Raw genomic sequence first — 23,317 nt, forward strand, 5'->3', positions numbered from 1 at the left:
GGTCCCCTAATGGACATGGCAATGTGTTGGTAGAATTTGGGAAAAAAGTCCTGCAGGTTAACACGATTGAAGTCTCCTGAAATTTGAAGGGACTGTCTAGATGTTTGTTTTGTGAGAGCTGATGATATTGTAAAGCTCTCCCAATGCATCCTTGACATTTGTGCTCGAGGGCAAGGGGGAGGGAGTGAGATGGGACATAATCAGTGTGATGAACACAACAGTAAACCCCTGAGTAGGTTATGTGGCTGCCATTTAATTGTAACAGTGACTACTAACTACAGATGATTTTGTGCACCGGCCTTAGTTAATATACACATAAATTCCACCTCCTTTGGATTTCCCTGACTAGGAGATTCTGTCTGCACAGAACAATCATCTCGTCAAGTTGAAATGCCAAGTCGGGCATGTTTCGGTTGTGCCATGTTTCAGTAAAAACCAGAATGCAGCAGTTTTTTAAATCTCTTTTAGTGCGTGTATTCTCAGTCTCAGTGAATCTATTTTATTTTTAGCGAGCGAACATTGGCCAGGAAAAGTGATGGTACTGCCGGCCTGGTCGGGTTAGCTCTCGGCCTAGCGAGGCTGGCTCTCTTGCCGCGTTTCTGCTTCCTCTTGCATCGCCTGTATAAGCCTCTCGCTCAGCTGAGCCGATTAGGCAAGATCGCTGTCACCAGGTCTGTAGAATCTCTAGTCGGTAAGCATCGCTATCAACTCAAAGACAAGAAAATCTGCAGATGCTGGAAATCTAAGCAACAAGCACAACATGCTGGAGGAACTCAGCAGCCCAGGAAAAGAGTAAACAGTCGATGTTTCAGCCAAGACCCTTCATCAACACCTGATGAAGGGTCTTGGCCCAAAACATCAACTGTTTATTCTTTTCCATAGATGCTGTCTGGCTTGCTGAGTTCCTCCACCATCTTGTTTGTGTTGATCACTACTAACTCTGCTGTCTACGCATTAAAAATAGTTTTATCTGAAATTTCAGTGATGCTACATTCACAGAGCTTTGGCTGATTGAAATCTCTGATTAGAAACTTTAAAACACTGTCAAAGAATTTGGAATTAACATTATTAATGGGAACACAAGAGATTCTGCAGATGCTGGAAATCCAAAGCAACACAAACAAGATGGTGGAATAACTCAGCAGGTCAAGCAGCACCTATGGAAAAGAATAAACAGTCGACATTTCTGACTGAGACCCTTCAGAACTGAAAGGAAGGGGGAAGCTGTCAGAATAAAAAAACAAAGAGAAACGATAGCTAGAAGGTGTTGCAAAATAGCATCTCTGACACTAGAAATAATTTGAAGCCTGGTGGGTGGGAAAGTTAAAGGGATAGAGAGGAAGGAATCTGATAGGAGTGGAGAGTGTTCAAAGAGTTTTCATTTTTCTCACATGTTTATCATTCTTACTCGAGAATTGACTTTTTTTTATTGACTCTCGTTTTATTCCATCTGTAACTGGCTGTAATTATGACATTATAGCCATCTCTGATCATGCTCCAATGAAACTTTCTATTAAATTAATGGATACAGCTTCTAGTACTAAGCAATGGTGATTTGATTCTACCTTACTGCAAGATACGGATTTCATTAAATTTATGAAGGAACAGATTGATTTCTTCTTTTCAACTAATTCCGGGGGACTTCGGTAAGATGGCGATTGTTTAGCTGCTCCGAACTTTTGTTCCGTTACTGTCGTTACCTTTGCACTAAATGTCTCCATTTTTTAAACCTTAGTTAGGAATTATTTCGGTATCTCTTACTTGCCTGTGAATATATCTAACTTACAATGTCTAGCAAGAGTTCTAAATCCGGGAGAAATGAAGCTATGACCCCGTCGGACGAGACGCTGGTTGCGCTGGGAAAGCTCCGAGACGAAATCTTAAAGGAATTTAAAACCGCTTTCAAACAGTTAGAAGACAAACTGGATCGGATCAACGATAAAGTGGACAAACATGCTGAACACTTATCTCGCATCGATTTGACTTCTGAAGATTTAGAAAGCCGTGTTCGATACTTGGAGACTCTCTGTTCCAGCTTAGAGGAAAAATCTAATAAACTTCTTTCCAAAATGGTGGATCTCGAAAATCGTAGCAGACGCTGCAACATCAGAATTCTGGGATTACCAGAGGCGACTGAAAAGGGATCAACCGTGAAGTTTTTCGCCGAGTTTCTCTGTGAGTTATTCGGGAAAGATTTGCTTCCGAAGCCGCCCGAGCTCGAACGGGCACACAGGGTTTACGTTCCCCCCGGAATTCTGGGCTCCCATCCGCGACCAGTAGTCTTGTGTTTCCATCAATACCAGGTAAAACACAGTCTGATTGTAGAGGCACATTGCAGGGGTTCTTTTTCTTTCCAGGATACAACCATTCGCTTTGTGGAAGATTTTGCACCCCAGACCTTAAAGATGCACGCTGAGTTTAAAGGCGTAATGAAAGTGCTTTTTGATTGTGGTTTCAAACCTTCCCTTCGTAACCCTGCTGATCTACAAATCAAGCTTAATACCGGGGAATTCAAGTGGTTCAAATCAGCAAAGGAAGCTGAAGCGTTTGTGGCAAGTCTTCCGGCTATCCAGTCATCTTCGGAATCTGATCGGACCTCCTAAAATGGTGGATAAGTACTCCTCGTAGTAAATTACTTTCAACTAATTCCATGGATGAAATTTCCTGCAGAATATTTTGGGACACTTTTAAAGCATATATATGTGGACAGATTATCTCCTATTCTGTTGGCTTGAGAAAACGTATTAAGAAGGAAACTCTTTTATTGGTTGATAAGATTAAAGAAATAGACAAGAAATATTCGATTGCTCCTAGTAAGGAGCTTTACAAACAAAGGGTTGAGCTTCAAATGGAACACAGTTTATTACTTACATCTTCAATTGAAAATCAATTAATGAAAAACAGAACTGATTTTTATATACATAGTGATAAATCGGGTAAACGGTTAGCTAACCAATTGAAAAATGCTTCGGTTAAACATCAAATTATTAAGATTCGTCAACAGAATGGTGAAGTGACAGTTAACCATGATGAGATAAACAAATCTTTTCAAGAGTTTTATACCTCCCTGTATCATTCCGAATTTCCTCATGATCATAATACCATGCATGATTTTCTTGGGGAATTGAATTTTCCAAAATTATCATCAGAAGAACTTTTAATATTAGAAACTCCTATTACGGATGCAGAAATTAAAGGTGTTATTTCCTCTATGAATTCTGGGAAAGCACCAGGTCCAGATGGGTATACAGTGGAATTTTTAAAGTGTTTTTCCTCTACTCTTTTTCCTTGGTTATGCAAGGTTTTTGAAGAAGCTATTAGACTAGGTAAATTGCCACAATCTTTTTATAGAGCTTCCATTTCTTTAATATTGAAAAAAGATAAAGACCCTACTGACTGTGCATCCTATAGACCAATATCCTTATTGAATGTAGATTCCAAGATCTTTTCTAAGTTACTGGCGACCAGGCTGGAGAAGGTATTACCTCAAATTATCTCGGAGGATCAAACTGGTTTTATTAAAAATCGCTATTCTTTTTTCAATATTAGGAGATTATTAAATATTGTTTATACTCCTTCACACAGCACCTCAGAATGTGTCATTTCATTAGATGTGGAGAAAGCATTTGATAGAGTTGAATGGCCATATTTATTTACTGTGCTTGAGAAGCTTAATTTTAGTCCGACATTTATATCCTGGATTAAATTGATATATCATACTCCAGTAGCCTCGGTTTTTACTAACAATCAAAGATCTCCCTTTTTTCGTTTATTTCGGGGTACCAGGCAAGGCTGTCCTCTTAGTCCATTATTATTTGATATTGCTTTAGAACCTTTGGCAATTGCTATTAGAGAATCACCTAACATTTTTGGCATTACTCACGGGATAGATATACATAAGTTATCATTATACGCAGATGACTTGTTATTTATATATTTCTGATCCTGAGAAATCCATTCCTGCAATTACATCATTGTTGGCTCAGTTTAGTAATTTTTCCGGGTATAAATTGAATCTTAATAAGAGTGAATTGTTCCCCTTAAGTAGACAGGTTACAATTTATGGAAATTTACCTTTTAAATTAGTTAATGACTTTTTTTATATACTTAGGGATTAAAATTACAAAAAATCATAAGGATTTATTCAAGGTTAATTTTTTACCCTGAATTGATCAGATTAAATGTTTGTTTACTAAATGGTCACCATTGTCTTTATCTCTGATAGGTCGGATTAATGCTATTAAGATAAGTAATTTACCTAAGTTCTTATATATATTTCAAGCGGTACCAATTTTTATTCCGAAATCCTTTTTTGACAATGTTGATTGTCTCTTTGCCCTCATTGGGTAAATCTGGAAACTAAATCTGTACAAGGATTTTCATTGGGTTCTATTTTAGGGACTTCTCTTCCCTTTGCTCTTTCTAAATTGCATAAACGAATTGACAATCCAATAGTTAAACACACTTTATGTATATGGTTTCAATTTCGGAAATTTTTTGGGTTGAATCAATTTGTTTGAACTATTCCTATTGTATCCAATTTCTTTTTTCATCCTTCTATTATGGACCAAGCTTGGAAGACTAAAGGAATACTACGATTTTCTGATTTATTTTTGGATAATTGTTTTATGTCTTTTGAACAATTATCTAATAAATATAATTTGCCCAGATCTCATTTTTTTTAGATATTTACAGATTAGGAATTTCTTAAACACTGTACTTCCTACCTTTCCAAATCTTCATTCTTCAGGTATTTTGGAGAAATTGTTAGAACTAAATCCTTTTCAGAAAGGTTGTAATATCAAATGTTTACAATATAATTATGAAAATACGTTCAGAGGCCTTTTATAAGATTAAAAATGATCGGGAAAGAGAACTTAACCTTACTATCCCTATTGAGAATTGGGATAAAATTCTTCAATTAGTTAATTTATCCTCTATATGTGCTAAACATTCATTGATACAGTTTAAAGTTGTGCACAGGGCTCATATGTCCAAGGATAAATTGGCTCATTTTTATTCCCATATAAATCCTATATGTGACAGATGTCATTCTGAGATAGATTCTTTAACTCATATGTTTTGGTCATGACCGCTTTTGAAAAAATATTGGAAAGACATTTTCGATATTATTTCCACGGTATTGAACATTGATTTACAACCTCATCCTATTACTGCAATCTTTGGTTTACCAATGATGGAGTCAATCCATTTATCTTCTTCTGCTTGTCGGATGATTGCATTTCTTACATTAATGGCTAGAAGATCTATTTTGTTGAATTGGAAAGAAATTAATCCCCCTACCGTATTTCATTGGTTTTCTCAAACTATGTTATGTCTAAATTTGGAGAAAATTAGAAGTGTCGTATATGACCCTTCTATTAAATTTGAAAAGATTTGGAGGCCATTTATTTAATATTTTCACATGACGTAATTTGACCCTGTTCCAATCCTATTTGTTTTTCCGGTTTTGATTTTATATATATATATATATATATGTTGAGAGGATCGGAGTTGGGGACACTGATGATTTTGTAATTTTTTTTATATAGATACTATAAACAGCCCTTTTTTTCTTCTTTCTTTTTTTTCTTTAATAGTGGTTAGTTTGTTAGTTTAGTTTTTCTTAAGGTATTAATTTTTTTTATTTTTTTTCTTTTTCTCTTTTCTGTCTTTTTATATGACATTTGTATCATTCGTGATTTGGGAAGTCTTAACTATATTGTACTCATTGCTTGTGTATCCTTTTATGTTCATTTTAATTTTGTAAGTTTGTAATCCCATTATCTATGTACTAATCTTATCATGTTGATATTAATAAAAAGATTGAAAAAGGAGTGGAGAGTGGACCATGGGAGAAAGGGAAGGAAGGAAGGACACTAGGGGGAAGGTGATAAGCAGGTAAGAGGCCAGAGCAGGGAACAGATGAAGAGGGAAGGTGGAGGGAAATTTGTTTTGTGCAGACGGACAAATTGAAGTTCATGCCATCAGGTTGGAGGCTACCCAGACAAGTGTTGCAACTCCATGCTGTTACCTCATCGTGGCACAAAAGGAGGCCATGGACTGACATGTCGTGAAGGGAATGGGAATAGGAATTAAAATGGTGAAATTCCACTTCTGCGGCCCCCCAATTTACTACAGGTTGCATCAATGTAGAAGAGCACTGGACACAAGACCACAAAGGGTTTGCAGGTGAAGTGTTGCCTTAGAAGACTGTTTGGGGCCCTGAATGGAGGTGAGGGGGGAGGTGAATGCACAGGTGTAGCACTTAAGCTGCTTTCAGGGATAAGTACCAGGAGGGAGATTAGTGGGAAGGGATGAATGAGATTCGCTGTGCCACAAAATAGCATCTCTAACACCGGAAATCACTTTAACTGGCTGAAAACACTCAGCTGTGGAATGCAGAGAAACTAGAGGTTGCCAGCAGCAAACCCAGTCATTGGGATGCAGTAAATTACGTGTTTTTCATCTCACCAAATAGAAGGTCTAGCTTAGGTCCAGCCCGTTGTTGGTCATATCACTCTCATCTACTTTCTCAGCTGATCCACACCTCATCCAATTCCCTCTTAATCCAAACATGTGTTCAGTCTTGAGTTTACCCAACAGCTGAGTATTCATAGATCTGACAAGCTTTAAAAAGATATATAACCTACAATAAATGTGAGAAGTCTCTCAGCCTTGACCCTATCAATCCTTCTCGGAACTGTAGATATTTACAGCAAATGGAGCCTACTGAGTTCATGCCAGTAAATCTCAATGAAACCACCCTCAGTGAGTGTAGGAATTAAGATTAATCTTGCTTCATAGGACAACGCCTCACATTAGAATCCAATCTTGTGAATATACACTCAGTGGACACTTTATAACTTACATCTGCTTGTTAATCAAATATCTAACAAGCAACTCGATGCACAAAAGCATGCAGACATGGTCAAGAGGTTCAGTTGTTGTTCAGACCAAACATCAGAATGGGATTCAAGTAATTATGACTGTGGAATGATAGTTAGTGCCAGATACGGTGCTTCAAGTATCTCAGAAACTTGTTAGGAAGAGTGGTCAGAGAATAGCCAGACTATTTCAGGCTGACAGGAATTCAAATAACCACATGTTACAGAAGTGGTATGTAAAAGAGCATCCCTGAACTTACAACACATTGAACTTTGAAGCAGATGGGCTACAGGAGCAGAAGACCATGAACACAGACTCAGTGCCCACTTTATTAGGTACAGAAGGTACCTAATAAAGTGGCCACTGAGTGCGTACCACCACAAGTGCAAAGTGCAAATACCCTCTTTAGGTAAGGTATTATCCTGCACACCCACATTTACTAGCTGCTGACAGTTATAAATTAGTTGTTTTTCCAATTCTTTCAAAGCCAACTTCCTCACATAGTGTTTCACCTTGTCCAGTTCACTAATTTGTCATTAACCCTCTGTGTGGTCCTCTTCCACTCCTAGTTTAGCATCAACAGCAAACCAAGTAACGAATAAAGTGATCTCCCTTGGTATCTACTCAGTAATCACATCTTTAAAATTTCTGAGAATACCCAACAAGACTTCCCATTCATAAAACTGCACCGGTTCTCCCTAATAAAATTATTTTCTGTGTAGCCTGCTACCAAGCCTTTAACTGCAGCATTTTACTGTCAACAGATCCATTTTCCACCTTTCTTAAATCATGGCCTTATATTTGCCATGTTCTGATTTGTAGGCACTGTTTCAGAATCTAGTGACGTTTGGAAGCTCTGCAATATCAATGGCACTTTAGATACGTTGCATCAGATTTAGGAAACGGGTCCGCTTCGAGTCCCTTCCACTTTTCCATTTGACATCTTCTCAGACTGCCTCAATAACAAGGCCGTCAATATCCTACTTTTAGATTTTTAAGTTTTTTGATTCCACACTCTAAATGGTTTATTGGTAAATGGTTTATTATTGTCATGTGCAATGAGACAGTGAAAACATTGCTTTGCATGCCGTCCATACAGTTAATTCATTACAGCAATGCATTGAGGTAATACAAAGGAAAAAAACAGTAACAGGATGCAGCATGAAGAGCTGCAGCTACAGAGAAAGTACAGTGCAGGTGCAAGGCCAAAATGAGGTAGCCTGAGAGGTCAAGAGTCCATTTTAATCATACTAGGGGCTCATTCAAACAGAAGAAAAATGCTGTCCTTGTGGTACACGCTTTCATGTTTTTGTACTTTCTGCGTGATCAGAAGAGATAATGTCGGGAATGATTACGTTGGCTGCTTTACTGAGGCCCTTTGAGGATTTAAAAAAAATTCACAAGATTAGGATTAATCTTGATAAAGAGTAGATTAGGATTAGGTCTAATGATAAGAATGGAGAATTAATCAAAAAGCAGAAGGGCTATAAAGCGCTCACTTCTCAGAACAGATTTGTTGTGCTTGTTGGATACCACTTGGCTGTTAACACTTTATGAATGACTTGGATAAAAAGACACTGTAGCATATCCAAGTTTACTGATGACACCGAACTAGGAAGCAACTAGAAGACTTGCATTTCAGTTCTACCGATGCCAGCGTGGGGCTGCAGATTCCGTCACAAGTGAAGCTGGAGCTGGTCAGCAGGTCTGGTGCGCGGGTCGTTTCGGAAATGTTATGTTCCGACCCACTATTTACATTTGGCTTTTGCACGTCTTGAAGGCATGCATATTCCTTCAGGATGTAGGATGTCATTCAGCTCTCAGAGCATTCCTATCAGTCCAATTACCGCCTGTAACCTATTCTCACTCACGTGCCCATCAAACCTCCCCAACTCTCCTTCCATTGATCCACACCAGGGGCAACTTACAGCGGCAATTTAACCTACCATCACATCTTTGGGACGTGAGAGGGAACTAGAGCACCCAGAGAATACCCTGGTGTTCCAAGATAACACGCAACGTCAGGGTCGAATCTGGATCACGGAGGCAGCAATGTGACTGTGCCGCCCCAAGCCTGTATCACCAAATGTTTCTTGTCCATCGACAAACATTCATGGTACAAAGACACATTACTCTTGAATCACGTCTACTGCGGCTCCAGATGAATGAAATCCACAAAGGAATTCAAGGAGCAACACTTTGACTGGAAGCTATTGATGACTTATCCTGCAATACACAATGAAAAGCTCTTCTAGAGGAGTGGCATGGTAGCAGGGCGGTTAGCACAGCAGCAGCTGTAACATCGGGGTTTGATTCCCACTACTCTCTGTCAGGAGTTTGTACGTTCTCCCCGTCACCACATGGGTTTCCTTCAGGTGTTCCGATTTCTCCCACATTCCAAAAACGTACAGGTTAGAGTTAATGAGTCATGGGCATACAATGTTGGTGCTTGGCAGTGAATGATACAAAAGATATATTTCACTGTGTTTCCACTGACATGTGACAAATAAAGCTCATCTCGAATTATCAGCCAGATTTCCTTCACATTTAAAATAGCTGCATTAACACCATTTGTGATTTGTGGTTATATTCTCTTTCCAGATTTCGTGAAGATGTGAACGTGACTGAGTTTCTTCTCTACCATGTTTTAGAACTTCTGTGGAGATACCTTGCTGGTTTTCAGTTAATGTGAAACCTTCATGACTTATCAATATGAGATGGTGGTGCGACTGCACCAGTTTGCTGGTGATATAGAGAAAAACTCAGTTCAAGGACAGTATTGTTGAGTTCTCTTGATGGTTGGCATGGATTCATTGGTTGAAGGGCCTGTTTATATTCGTTCGTTAGGTATTAATATTGAAGTAGTAAAATGGATTCAACAGTGGCTGGATGGGAGATGCCAGAGAGTAGTGGTAGATAATTGTTTGTCAGGTTGGAGGCCGGTGACTAGTGGTGTGCCTCAGGGATCTGTACTGAGTCCAATGTTGTTTGTCATATACATTAATGATCTGGATGATGGGGTGGTAAATTGGATTAGTAAGTATGCAGATGATACTAAAATAGGTGGCGTTCTGGATAATGAAGTAGGTTTTCAAGGCTTGCAGAGAGATTTAGGCAAGTTAGAAGAGTGGGCTGAACGATGGCAGATGGCGTTTAATGCTGCTAAGTGTGAGGTGCTACATTTTGGTTGGAATAATCAAAATAGGATATACATGGTAAATGGTAGGACATTGAGGAATGCAGTAGAACAGAGTAATCTAGGAATAATGGTGCATTGTTCCCTGAAGGTGGAATCTCATGTGGATAGGGTGGTGAAGAAAGCTTTTGGTATGCTGGCCTTTATAAATCAGAGCATTGAGTATAGGAATTGGGATGTAATGTTAAAATTGTGCAAGGCATTGGTGAGGCCAAATTTGTATTGTGTACAGTTCTGGTCACCAAATTATAGGAAAGATATCAACAGAACAGAGAGAGTACAGAGGAGATTTACTAGAACATTACCTGGGTTTCAGCACCTAAGTTACAGAGAAAGGTTGAACAAGTTAGGTCTTTATTCTTTGGAGCGTAGAAGGTTGAGGGGGGACTTGATAGAGGTATTTAAAATTATGAGGGGGATAGATAGAGTTGACATGGATAGGCTTTTTCCATTAGGATTAGGGGAGATTCAAACAAGAGTATCTGAGTTGAGAGTTGGGGGCAAAAGTTTAGGGGCAACACGAGGGGGAACTTCTTTACTCAGAGAGTGGTAGCTGTGTGGAACGAGCTTCCAGTAGAAATGGTAGAGGCAGGTTCGATATTGTCATTTAAAGTAAAATTGGATAGTTATATGGACAGGAAAGGAATGGAAGGTTATGGGCTGAGTGCAGGTAGGTGGGACTAGGTGAGAGTAAGCGTTTGGCACGGACTAGAAGGGCCAAGATGGCCTGTTTCCGTGCTGTAATTGTTAAATGGTTATATATTCTGTGCCAAAAACTCTATTTGCAAGGTCCTTGAAACTAGTAGAACTGATTCTCTAGCAGCAGTTTTGTTTTGCATTTTAGAGTTAGCATCGTGAAATTTCATATTTCAGTAATATTTGTGTAAAATTATAAATATATTGCTTGATTAAGCATTCTTGTTCAGTTAAATAATTCACCACCGGTTATACATAAAAATACATGAACTACACATGTCATGATGCTACCACCCTCACTTACATTAAAACTAAGGTAGACTCACATTTCAGAGTCCCATCTTTACCCCTAATTAGTTTAATGCTTGGAATTACAAATCATTAGAGTGGTGACAAGGTATTTTTAAAACCCGAGGCAGCTACTGAATGGTTGAAAAGCAGTGAAACGTTCAAACTTTTTAAAAAAAAAAGCAGTAAGGAATGACAAGTAAAATCAAAATAGCACAGCATGTGCAGAGACAGTAGAGTTAAGAAAGGCAGAAAATAACAGATTTCACAGTTCATTAAGTGATGAAATTCTTAAAAAAGATCAGAAATAGCTGGCTACATTGGAAAGACAGACGTGTTCCATTGCTCAACAGGTAACTCGCTCATGTATACTGAGCAGACTGAAGTATTTTGAGGCAAATATAACAGCCAATGAGAAACAAGTACCAATATTGCTGAATTCATTGGGTTTAAAGACCTGCAGTTCGCTTTGAAGTTTAACATCTCCAACCAAACCTTCGAAGTTACCTTTGCTGATATTGTGAAGCAACGCAGAACCGAGGCGATTGTTGATTGCAGAACAAATTAAGAATGATACTGGATGATGTCACAACTGCCTCCATGCTGTACACCATGAATCATTGCCCAACAGAGAGCAGGAAGATGCTGGTGCCAACATCTGTGCCTCTGTAAAGGATATTGGACCAAAGAAGGACCATGCTGCTCACAGGAATCACAAAAATGACGTAAGTAGTGGTCTGACTACAGCCCCTTTTGTAGGCAACATATCTGAGAAAGCTTCTGACATGTTAATCAGGCAGCTACTTGTGAAATGTGGCTTGGTTTTAAGCTGGAAGAGAAAGTTCAGGAAAGTTGCAAGCATTCAGCTTTTGTGTGTATAAAGAACCATAATCTACATTAAGGTTATTGCATGAACTTCAAGTGGGAAGCAAAAAGCTGCTGGCAAAAGTAGGGACAAAGACCAAAGCCTTGCTGGCCAAAAAGAAAGAAGTCAATGGAGATACAAAAACAGAGGATTTGGCAGATGATGTTGTGGATGAGGAAACCAAGAGGAGTGATGAGATTGTAAAGGGAGCAATTGGATTAATAAGAGAATACTCCAGTAAACTAAATGCACCTTCTCAAGATCAAGATGCACATCTTAGAAAGAATAAAAAGAATAAAAAGGAATATGAGAAAAAGAAACAAAAGTTGAAAAGAAAAGATAGACAAAAAGAATGTGAGTGAGAAAAAGGCGTGAAAAAGAGAAGGAATGTGAGAAAGATGACAAAGTACAGTAGATCAGGGAAAAGCCAAGGAAAGGAGAAAAAAGTTGTTCTGAGCTGTCAGAACCACTTCCTGCAGTCTACAACCATCATGGAGGAGGCCCCAGAACCTGAGATTATTTCACAGCCACAAGTCTCATGAGCCAAGCAGAGCAATTTCCCTTGTCAGGAAAAACATTATCCCACAAGAGTAAGAAAGCCTCTACAGCAATTAAATCTTTAAGTCTGAACGGGACAATTTTAAAAATATGCTGCGGATGTCTGTCTAGTAGTTGTATTATATAGTATACTGTGTATATAGTTGAAACGCATTCTATATTGAGTTGGAGTTTCTAGCTAAGCAGGGAAAAGTATTACAAGACCATAAGACATAGGAGCAGAATAAGGCCATTCAGCCCATTGAGTCTGCTCCACCATTCCATCATGGCTGATCCTGGATCCCATTCAACCCCATACACCTGCCTTCTCACCATATTCTTTGATGATCTGACCAATCAGAAAATGATTAACTTCAGCCTTAAATATACCCACGGACCTGGTCTCACCACAGTCTCTGGCAGAGCATTTTACAGATCCACTACTCTCTGGCTAAAAAAATTCCTCCTTACCTCTGTTCTAAAAGGTTGCCACTCAATTTTGAGGCTGTGCCCTCTAGTTCTGGATACCCCCACCTGAGGAAACATCCTCTCCACATCCACCCTATTTTGTCCTTTCAACATTCGGTAGGTTTCAGAGATCCCCACACATTCTTCTAAATTCCAGTGAGTACCAGCCCAAAGCTACCAAATGAGCTTCATATGTTAACCCCTACATCCCCAGAATCATCCTTGTGAACTTCCTCTGAACTCTCTCCAACAACAACACATTTTTTCTAAGATACGGGGCCCAAAACTGTTGACAATAATCCATGTGCGGCTTGACTAGTGTCTTATAAAGGTTCAGCATTATCTCCTTGCTTTTATATTCTATTTCCCTTGAAATAAAAGCCAACATTGCATTTGCCTTCTTTCCCACAGACTCAACCTGTAAATTAAACTTTTGGGAGGCTTGCACAGGGAATCCTAAGTCCCTCTGCACCTCTGATGTTTGAACCTTCTCTCCATTTAGATAATAGTCCGCACTATTGTTCCTTTTTACATCATCATACATTTCCCGGCACTGTATTCCATCTGCCACTCTTTTGCCCGTTCTTCCAATTTGTCCAGGTCCTGCTGCAATTGAGCTGCTTCCTCAGCACTCCCTATCCCTCCACCTATCTTCGTATCATCTGCAACCTTTACCACAAAGCCATCAACTCCATCAAATATTATGTACTTATTGTTTCAGTAATGAGTAAAATTGTAAATATATTGCCTGATTAAGCATTCTTGTTGTTTAAATAATTCACCACAGCTTATATGTAAAGAATACATGAATTGTGTACATCATAATGCTACCACGTGATACGTGCACGCCTCACTTGGAGTAAACATGAAGTTAGACTCAAATCTTTCAGACACTACTTTTTCCTTTAAATTAGATTTATTTTTTTGGAGTTACAAAACACAACAGATTAAGAACTGGTCCGTCCAGCAGTCACAATACAGAGACTTTCGCAATCTCTTGCTCTGAAGATAACACAATTTAACACGCACTATTGCATGGACCAGTAATATTGCCATGAAGACTTGCACTTGTCTCACAATAAAATCTTGTTCCAAGCATTTTATCAGCTTTCCCTACACTCTCTTTAACCACTGGTCCTTTTCAGATTTCTGACCCTGGCATTGAAGTCACTTGAGGATTGGTTTGTCTCCCTCTGGTTCACAGGCGAAAGCAGAAGTCCTTCCCAGTTTAATCAGGAGCTTCCAGAGGTAGAGTGTACACACTGATGTCCACAGGGAGCTTCTGCCTTATTAACATCTGAGATGCAGGGTCTTGGGAACTCACTTAGCCAACATGAAGACACCAGATGAACTTTCTTGACTGAAAATCCCAATTCAAAAAGTCAGCTTTCCTCTTTTGGTTCACCCTTCCAGGTGGAGGTGATCCTTATTCTTTGAGTTGGAAGGATCCTATCCATCGCATCTTACTCAGGGTGACAAAGTCACAGTCACAGCAGCCATGCTTCCAGGCTAGAACAATGGAGCAATGTCCAGATCTGCACTTCTGGAACTATCTGTGACGATTGTGGATGTCCTCGCTCCGAGCTACATCGTGAGGAGGCCCAGACTTACCAGGTCAAATGGCTATTGCACACCAGCAACCTTGGAGTCTGAGGTCATGAAACAAATATTGAAAGACCTGGATAGAGTGGGTGTTGAGAGGATGTTTGCAATAGTGAAGGATTCTAGGACGAGAAGGCAAAGCCTCAGAATACAAGGAGGAATTTCTTTAGCCAGAGGGTGTTGAAACTGTGGAATTCATTCCCACAGATGACTGCAGTGGCCAAGTTATTGGGTATATTTAAAGTGGGGGCTGATAGGTTCTCGATTAGGAAGGACATCAAAGGTTATGGCCAGAAGGCAGGAAAATGGGATTGAGAGGGGCAACAAATCAGCCATGATTGACTGGTGGAGCAGGGATGATGGGCCAAGTTGCTCTATACTGCTTCTAAGTCTGATGGTTTATGATCTTGTTCCTGCAGTAAGTGAACAACAGAGCTGGAACCAAGTATTGACCTCCCTAATTATGGGTAATGGAATCTGTCCACAATTTTTCTAGTGCTTTTCTTCCATGAATTCAATTATTTCCCAAAATGTCCACTGTCATCAGATCTTTCATTGCTTAATGAATATCTTGATGCCTAACCCCTGCTGGCTCGGATACCTGTCATTGTAAGATGCTGGTCATGGCACACTGCAGTTCTGGCTTTCCAGACAACCCTGACCACTGCAATTCATCTACCACCAAACAGGTCCACAGCATAGACCATCTCCCTGGCCCTCAGCTCACTTCCAGAGCATCTGGATAACAAAAACACCTACATCAGATTCCTATTATCGTCTAAACTCTACCTTCAAAACTACAACTCCAAACAAACTCATCTCCAAAAACTCTGCAACTGGATCCTTCTCTTCCTAACCAACAGACTGTAATCAAATATTGGCAACAACACGTCTTCCATGATTAACCTCAAATGCAGTGCCCCACAAGGCTGCACTGACAGCTGCTTACAATACTCCAACAACATTTATGATTACGTGGCCAAATTCTGATCTAAGTCCATCAACAAGTTTGCATATGACACCATGTTAGTGGGCCTGCTCTGAAGTAATGTTGAGACAAAGTACAGCAAGGAAATAGAAAGCCTTATGGCATGGTGTCAAAGCAACAACCTCTCTCTCAATGTCAGCAAAACAAAGGATCTAGTCATTGACCAGGAAGGGGGTGATGCCTGTCTGTATCAATGGTGCGGAATGGAGATGGCTGAGGGCTTCACATACCTTGTTGTAAATATCACCAACCTGTCCAGCAACATGAACACTACAGTCAAGCAAGGATACCAATGCCTTTACTTCCTCAGAGGGCTAAGGAAATGCTGCATACTCTTATCAAATGATCCTACCAGGCAATTGCTTGGCACAATGCTGAAAGAAAGTAGAGTTGTGAATGCAGCCCAGTCTTTCATGCAAACCAACTCCCTCAGTTAATTCAGTCTATACTGCCCATTACTTTGGGAAAGCAGAAACATAATCAAGGATGCCTCCCACACTGGTCATACTCACTCTCTCCCATCAGGCAGAAGATACAAAAGCTAAAAGCACATACCACCAGGTTCTAGGACAGCTTTGACCCTGCTGTTATCAGACTCTTGAATCGATCTGTCACATGCTAAAAGATGACATTGATCTCCCAATCTACCTCGTCATGGTCCTCGTATTTTATCTGCTGACCTGCAGTGCAGTCCCTATCGCTCTCCTTGTATTTGATCTGTCGACCTGCTCTGCTCACTCAATATTCTGCATTCTGTTTTCCTTCTCATAACCTCAATATAATTAAATATGATACCAGATATCTGAATGACACAAACAAACCCTTCCACTTATGATAATAATAAACCAATTTCAGTACCAAAATTTCTTGTTTCCCTTCACTTCTGCCACGACTACTGGTGTAGGATTCATAATTTACTGAATAGGACCTAAAATTTACAATTGGATTCCCTTTGACCCCAAATATGGGATTGTACTCTGACAGTCAAAAGCAAGAAGCAGTTATTAAGAGTGAGCCAAATTAATTAAATCTCTCAATAACATACAAGTTACAAATATGCCTAGCCAAAATCGAAGGTACTGATACAATTTATACAATTATTGGACATATAATGGGGTAGGTTCATGGGAACGCCATCACATCTGACACTTCTTGCAAGATGTGTGCTGCCCAAATTAGGATATTATTGTTCCCCCATTATTCCCCAGCAAAGAAAGCCCAGCAGCGTCTCTACTTTCTGCAAAGGCTCAGGAAAGCCCATCTCCCACCCCCCATCTTCATCACATTCTACAGGGGTTGCATTGAGAGCATCCCGAGCAGTTGCATCACTGCCTGGTTCGGAAATTGCACCATCTTGGATCGCAAGACCCTGCAGCAGATAGTGAGGTCAGCTGAGAAGATCATCGGGGCCTCTCTTCCCGCCATCACAGACATTTACACTACACGCTGCATCTGCAAAGGAAACAGCATTATGAAGGACCCCACGCGCCCCTCATACAATCTCTTCTCCCTCCTGCCATCTGGGAAAAGGCTCCAAAGCATTCGGGCTCTCACAACCAGACTATGTAACAGTTTCTTCCCCCAAGCTATCAGCCTCCTCAATACCCAGAGCCTGGACTGACACCTTACTGCCCTATTGTCCTGTTTATTATTTATTGTAATGCCTGCACTGTTTTGTGCACTTTATACAGTCCTGGGTAGGTCTGTAGTTTAGTGTTGGTTTTTTTTCTATGTTTTTTTTTACGTAGTTCAGTCTAGTTTCTGTACTGTGTCATGTAACACCATGGACTTGAAAAACGTAGTCTCATTTTTACTACGTGCTGTACCAGCAGTTATAAAAAGTGACTTGACTTGACTTGATTATAACTTGGACTACATCCTCAAACTTGCAATTAAAGGACACACAATCACTTCAGCATACATTATTACCAATCAAAACCTGAGACCCAGTGAGCAAACTTGAGACAGCGTGAGCTGGTGCTTATAGAGAGTTGTGAGCGGGTACAGTCAGGACTTTCTGCAGAAATAGAGATCCTTTGGATTACTACGCACTTGGCAATGGCCCAGAAAAAGGAGGAAAGTTTAAGCAGAACAGCCATTGTGTGAGTGGGGAGCTTGAGGCTTTGATAAGGAGAGGTGAAGTTTCTTTCTTGCTTGTTGCACAGTTGGAGCAGTGGAATAACAGTCAGAACAGTGGAATGTTACTCGTGGGATATGGAAACAATAACCCTGATGATTACACCTGCAAGAAGTGCCTTCGGCAGCAGCTTCTTAAAGACCATATTAGGGAACTGGAGCCAGATGATTTTTGGATCATGAAGAGACAGATGATAGGAGATACAGTCAAGTAGTTACACTTAAGGTGCAGCACACAGGAAACTATGTGACAAACAGTAGAGGGAATGGGGATAAACAGCCAGTGCAGAGTACTCCTGTGCCATTCTCCTCAATAACAGGTATACTGCTTTGGATATTCTTGGGTGATGTTCTTGGCCAAAGAAAGCCACAGCAGTCATATCTCTGGAACTGAGCCTGGCTCTGTGACTCCGAATGGAAGTGGGAGAAGAGGTGAGCAGTTGTGATAGGTAATTCATTAGCTAGGAAAGCAGATAGAGGGTTCTGTGGATGAGATCAAGATTTTGAGATGGTGTGTTGCCAGGATCAGGGACAACGTGGGAGGGTGAGCAGCCAGAGGTCATAATCTACATCAGTACCAATGTCATAGGCAGTAAGGGTGATGAGGCCATGCAGAATGAGTTCAGGAAGTTAGGTGCTAAGTTAAAGGACAGGACCTTCAGGGTGATGATCTCAGGATTGCTAACCATATCACATGCTAGTCAGGCTAAAAGAGGGAATGATAATACAGTTTAACACATGGCTAAGGAGACAGTGCAGAAGCGAGGTCTTCAGATTTTTGGATCATTAGGCTCTCTTCCAGGGAACGTGGGACGTGTACAATGGGATGGTTTACATCTGAACTGGAAGGGGTTCATTTTCTTGTGAGGTTTGCTAGTGCTGCTCTGGGGGTTTAAAAGTACAGTTGCAGGAGGATGGGAAGCAGAGGGGCCAGGCAGATACTGGAGTGGTTATGGGGAAGGTAAATGTTAAGTCTACATACGGATACAGGAACCAGAAGGGCAGCAAAGGACAAACTGGATCACTAAGGTCAGTGTGATCATCTACGCACCGACCCGAAAGTGAGGGGGCAGATCTTAACTGAATTATTTTGCATCTGTACTTACTCAGGAGGCAAACACGGAGTCGATATAACTGGGGCAAAACAGCAGTGAGGTCATGGGCAGTAGCAGAATTACAGAACAGGAGACCTTGCTGTCTTGAGGTAAATTAGAGTAGATGCGTCCCCAATTCCTAACAAAGAGACCCTGGACCTTGTGGGAGGTGACTTAAAACATCCTTAGCCATGGGTGAATTGCCGAAAGAATGGGGGGGGGGGAAATACCTAAAGTTGTTCCGTTGTTCAAGAAAGGCTCTAAATCAGGAGTTTCCCAACCTGCAGTCCATGAACTCCTTACTTAATGGTGTAGGTCCACGGCATAAAAAAGGTTGGGAATCACTGCTGAGAAGAAGGCAGGAAATTATAGGCCAGTGAGTCTGATGTCAGTAATGGATAAATTATTGTAAGGTATTTTAAGGTACAGGATATATAAGTATTTAGACAGACAGGGCCCAGTTAAGGGTAAGTGAACATGACTTTTGCACGGTCTATCTAATCTTGTGTTGTTTCTCGAGGATGTTAGCAGGAAAGTTGATAAAGGAAAGGCAGAGGAATTTGTCTGCGTGGACATTAGCAAGGCCTTTGACAAAGTTCTGCATGGGAGGCTGGTCCAGAAGGTTCAGTTGTTTGGCATCCAGAATGAATTAGCAAATTGGCTTAGTGGGAGAAGCCAGAGAGCGGTATTAGATGGTTGCCTCTCTAACTGGTGTGCCGCAGAGATTGGTGCTGGGTCCGTTGTCATTTGTCATCAATATTAATGATTGGCTGATAATTTTGTAAACAAATAAGAGATTTGATGGAGGTATACAAAATTATGATGGATATTGATAGGTGAGATGAAAACTGGATGTCATGGGTTAAGAGTAAAAGCCGAAATATTTAAGGGGAACCTGAGGGAGAATTTCTTCACTCAGAGGATGATGCGAGTCAGGTTTCCCCCGCTATCCGAAGGTAGAGCGTTCCTATGAAGCGGTTCATAAGCCGGAATGTCGTAAAGTGAAGAAGCAATTATCATTTATTTATATGGGAAAAATTTGTGAGCGTTTGCAAATCCAAAAAATAACCTACCAAATCATGCCAAATAACACATAAAACCTAAAATAACAGTAACATATAGTAAAAGCAGGAATGATATGATAAATACACAGCCTATATAAAATAGAAATACTGTTCTGCAATCATTGCAGCACTGTCCACCGTAGCGAAAATCTCACGCAAGCGCTCTCGGCAGAAACACTCTCTCCAGTAACCTTTAAGCTATGAAGCTGCCAAATCATACCAAATAACACATAGAATTACACAGCCTATATAAAGTAGAAATAATGTATGCACAGTGTAGTTTCACTTACTGGAATCGGGAAGACAGCAAGCACACTGATGATGGTGTGTTAGGCTGAGTTGTTGGAGGTTGGGGTGATGGGACACTGAAGAGTCATCTCATCATCGTCTGTTTCCATCAAGGCAGGCAGGTCACCTTCTATGTCTGCCTGCCTCGATGTCAAAGGTTGAGGTTCATTGCCTGCTGTGGCTGATGTGGAAGGCTTGAAAAACGACAGTATGCTTGACTGCTTAGCCTCGCACATTTTTCTATCATACAATTCTTTGTAAGCACTCAAACCATCCTGCAAATATGCCCTAAACCTACGTACCCTTTCAAAATTAAAGTCAAAATTAAAGTTCCTGGATGACTTCACTTTCGAGCCGTTCAATACTGCTTTTCGAATGTTATCCTTTCCTCTTGCAATTGCATCAGCTCTTCATCTGTCAGTTCTTGGTCATGGGATGCCAAAACCTCTTCAACATCATCTTCGCCAACTTCCACAAACCCTCAGCCAAACTCACTATGTCCTTACTTCGTTCACCACGATCGAAACGCTTATTATGTCTAGTTTTACACTAAGTGTAACAACTTTACTCGCTCTTTTAGGCTTTTCCGATTCCTTAAAACTCATCTTGCTAACGGATGCGCAAAGTAAATCGACATAAAGCACAGATGCTCACAGGCACGTGTTTAAGCAATGGCGGCTAGAATGCAGCTTGGCTGCTCGGCGCACGCTGCCTTTTTTCGTAACAGTGAAAACACCTTCTGTTAGCGAAAACAGGTAACTAATGTAGGTCTTTCATAACATCAAGGTGTCGTAAAGCGAACGTTTGAAAAATGGGGGCCACCTATAATACAAGTTTGATTGCATCATTTAAGAGAAATTAGGATGAGTACATGGATGGGAGGGGTATGCCAGGCAACGGTCTAGGTGCAGGTCGATGGGACTAGACAGAATAATGGTTTGCCATGGACCTGGCGAGCAGAAGGACCTGTTTCCATGTTGAGGTGCTCTATGACTAACAGAGGACAGAAATGGAGAAACTGAAAGGAATGAAAGACAGTTGAAATCGAGTGCTGAAAAATACAAACTGATACATTATGATCAGAAGATTTTGAAAAGGCAAATGAACCAAAATGACAAGTGAAAATCTCACTGAACTAAGTGGTCAGGATTTGTATGGAATGCAATACAATGAACAGCAGTAGACAGAGACTCAACTGCATTGTTCTAAAGGAGAGTGGATACATTTCCAAAAGGAAAGAATTTGCAAGTCTATGAGGAAAGGGGAGAGGAATGGGACTCACTAAATTTCCTTTTACAATGCCAGCACTCTGTGATTGCATCTTATGACATTAACGTCCTCAGAATTAAAAAAAACCATTTGTCAACCATCTCAACATGCTCTCAGTGGAAAGAAGAGCACAGAAGTACAACGTTCCACTTCCAACCTCAAAATAGGCATCAGAATTCACTGAGTAGTGACTTCACTATTTACAGTAAATGAATTTCTATTGGTACCATCTGTACACTATTCATTCTTACTTCTCAATTTCCAGGGCAGCGACCTTCCTCTTCTCGTACAGCTTGTCATTGAGAGCTCGTACAATGTTGGTGGTAAGCGGTGTAAAGTCCTTTTCTGTATTCATTCTGCTGGTAAGAAAAGTGGACCCCCAGTGTGGTCACACACAAGCTGTGGAGAAAAAGTAAACTAACGTAAGAGAAAAGATATAAAATAGACATAAACAAATATAGTTCATTGGTCATGTCAACATGAAGACAGGACACCACAGAAATTGATGCACTGAATAGAGGGAGAAACCAAGTCGAGTGATAGAAACAGCATGAGTGGAGACGTGGGAAGTGAAGCCAAATAATAGGTCTACGGGGTTGGATGGGAAGCAGGCAGTCTGGACGGAGAGGGAGGAATTGGGCAGAGGAACAGGCGACTAGGAGATTAGCAGGAAGAATATGAGCAACCCAACACCGACTGTTTGTTGAAAATGAGGAGGAGTGAGGGCAGCCTGCATTCTGGATGGGGATGGGGAAGGGGAGGTGGGGGCATGAAGGCATTCCCGGTGTCGCTACAACCTCTGGCTTCTGCCGCTCCCGGTCACTCCGAGGCCGCCATATTGCTCTGATCACATGACTCTGGCAGACTAGAACAAGCGAAACCAGCAACAACGATCGGCTCAATCAATCGCCGAGCATTGTTTGTTTGTGTGTGTGTGTGTGTGTGTGTGTGTGTGTGTGTGTGTGTGTGTGTGTGTGTGTGTGTGTGTGTGTGTGTGTGTGTGTGTGTGTGTGTGTGTGTGTGTGTGTGTGTGTGTGTGAGTGAAGTTTAGATGCTTTGATTAAATAAATTCTGGTGCAGGGGAGTTGAAAGTTGTTTGAGGGACTGGCATGATGGAACAGCTCTGGGGTCAGGGGGTTAGGTGAAAGGGAAATCTGGGATAGATGGCTCAGTGCAATGACCACAGAATGACGTGTGGGGGGGGGGTGTGCGCGCGCGCGCGAGGGGGGGCGGGAAAGGGGTATATGTGTAGGGACGAGGAAAATCAGAGAAATTGGGAAGGGTCAGAGAGAGATGAGTAGATTAATGATACTTTCTTAAATGTTGCCTCAGACATCTCCAAAGCAATACACAAAAATGTTGGGTTCAAAGTCTTGATTTCTATGTCTTCTTTTGGGTCCCTGCACAAAAAGGGGTTGAGGGGAATGAGCAGGTTGATTCTTTAGCAGAAAAAAGCTGATAAAATTTCAACTGTGGATCTGGAACTTCCACTTAGCAAATCAGAAGCTAATGGGTTGGTGGGGCTGAGGATTAAGGGATTATGGCAAAACTTGTGGGATAATAGGCGTAAGGGAAGACACCTTTACAAAATACATAAAACGGTTGGGTTGATGGGAGAAGGGCGTAAAACAAGAAGGGAAGGAATTACATTGATCCGACTCAGAATTGGACATGCTGTGTTTAATTATTCCTCATATCTTGTTGGAAAACATAACACTGGACTGTGTAGGTTTTGTCATCATGAAACAGTCGAACATATTGTGAAGCTCTGGGGAGAGGTGTGGTCGAGAGCCAACCCCTGCTTTTCTAATGACCTGCACTGTTTATTGTTCTTGAGTTAAAATGCTTTTGTGAGAGTAAGGCCCGGGAATAAGGCGAGGGACCGAGCAATATGCCTTCCCCGCACCCACGGGCAGGGATCATGCAGACGAGGTCTCC

At 40.9% G+C, this 23,317-nt stretch overlaps 1 protein-coding gene across 2 annotated transcripts in view; it reads right to left on the reverse strand.

Annotated features, from left to right (window-relative positions):
- The window catches only part of vac14 (vac14 homolog (S. cerevisiae)), a 505,447-nt gene extending 483,175 nt beyond the window's left edge, over positions 1-22,272 (reverse strand). For both annotated transcript variants that reach the window (XM_073069700.1, XM_073069699.1), the window contains exons 1-2: positions 22,177-22,272; positions 21,631-21,778 (exon numbers count right to left, since the gene is read on the reverse strand). In XM_073069700.1, coding sequence (XP_072925801.1) covers positions 21,631-21,734 — 104 coding nt within the window. In that variant the 5' untranslated portion in view covers positions 21,735-21,778; positions 22,177-22,272. The remainder of the gene's footprint in view (positions 1-21,630; positions 21,779-22,176) is intronic.
- Positions 22,273-23,317: the final 1,045 nt, after the last annotated feature.

The sequence above is a fragment of the Hemitrygon akajei genome, chromosome 17 (assembly GCF_048418815.1).
Source record: "Hemitrygon akajei chromosome 17, sHemAka1.3, whole genome shotgun sequence".
NCBI lineage: Eukaryota > Metazoa > Chordata > Chondrichthyes > Myliobatiformes > Dasyatidae > Hemitrygon > Hemitrygon akajei.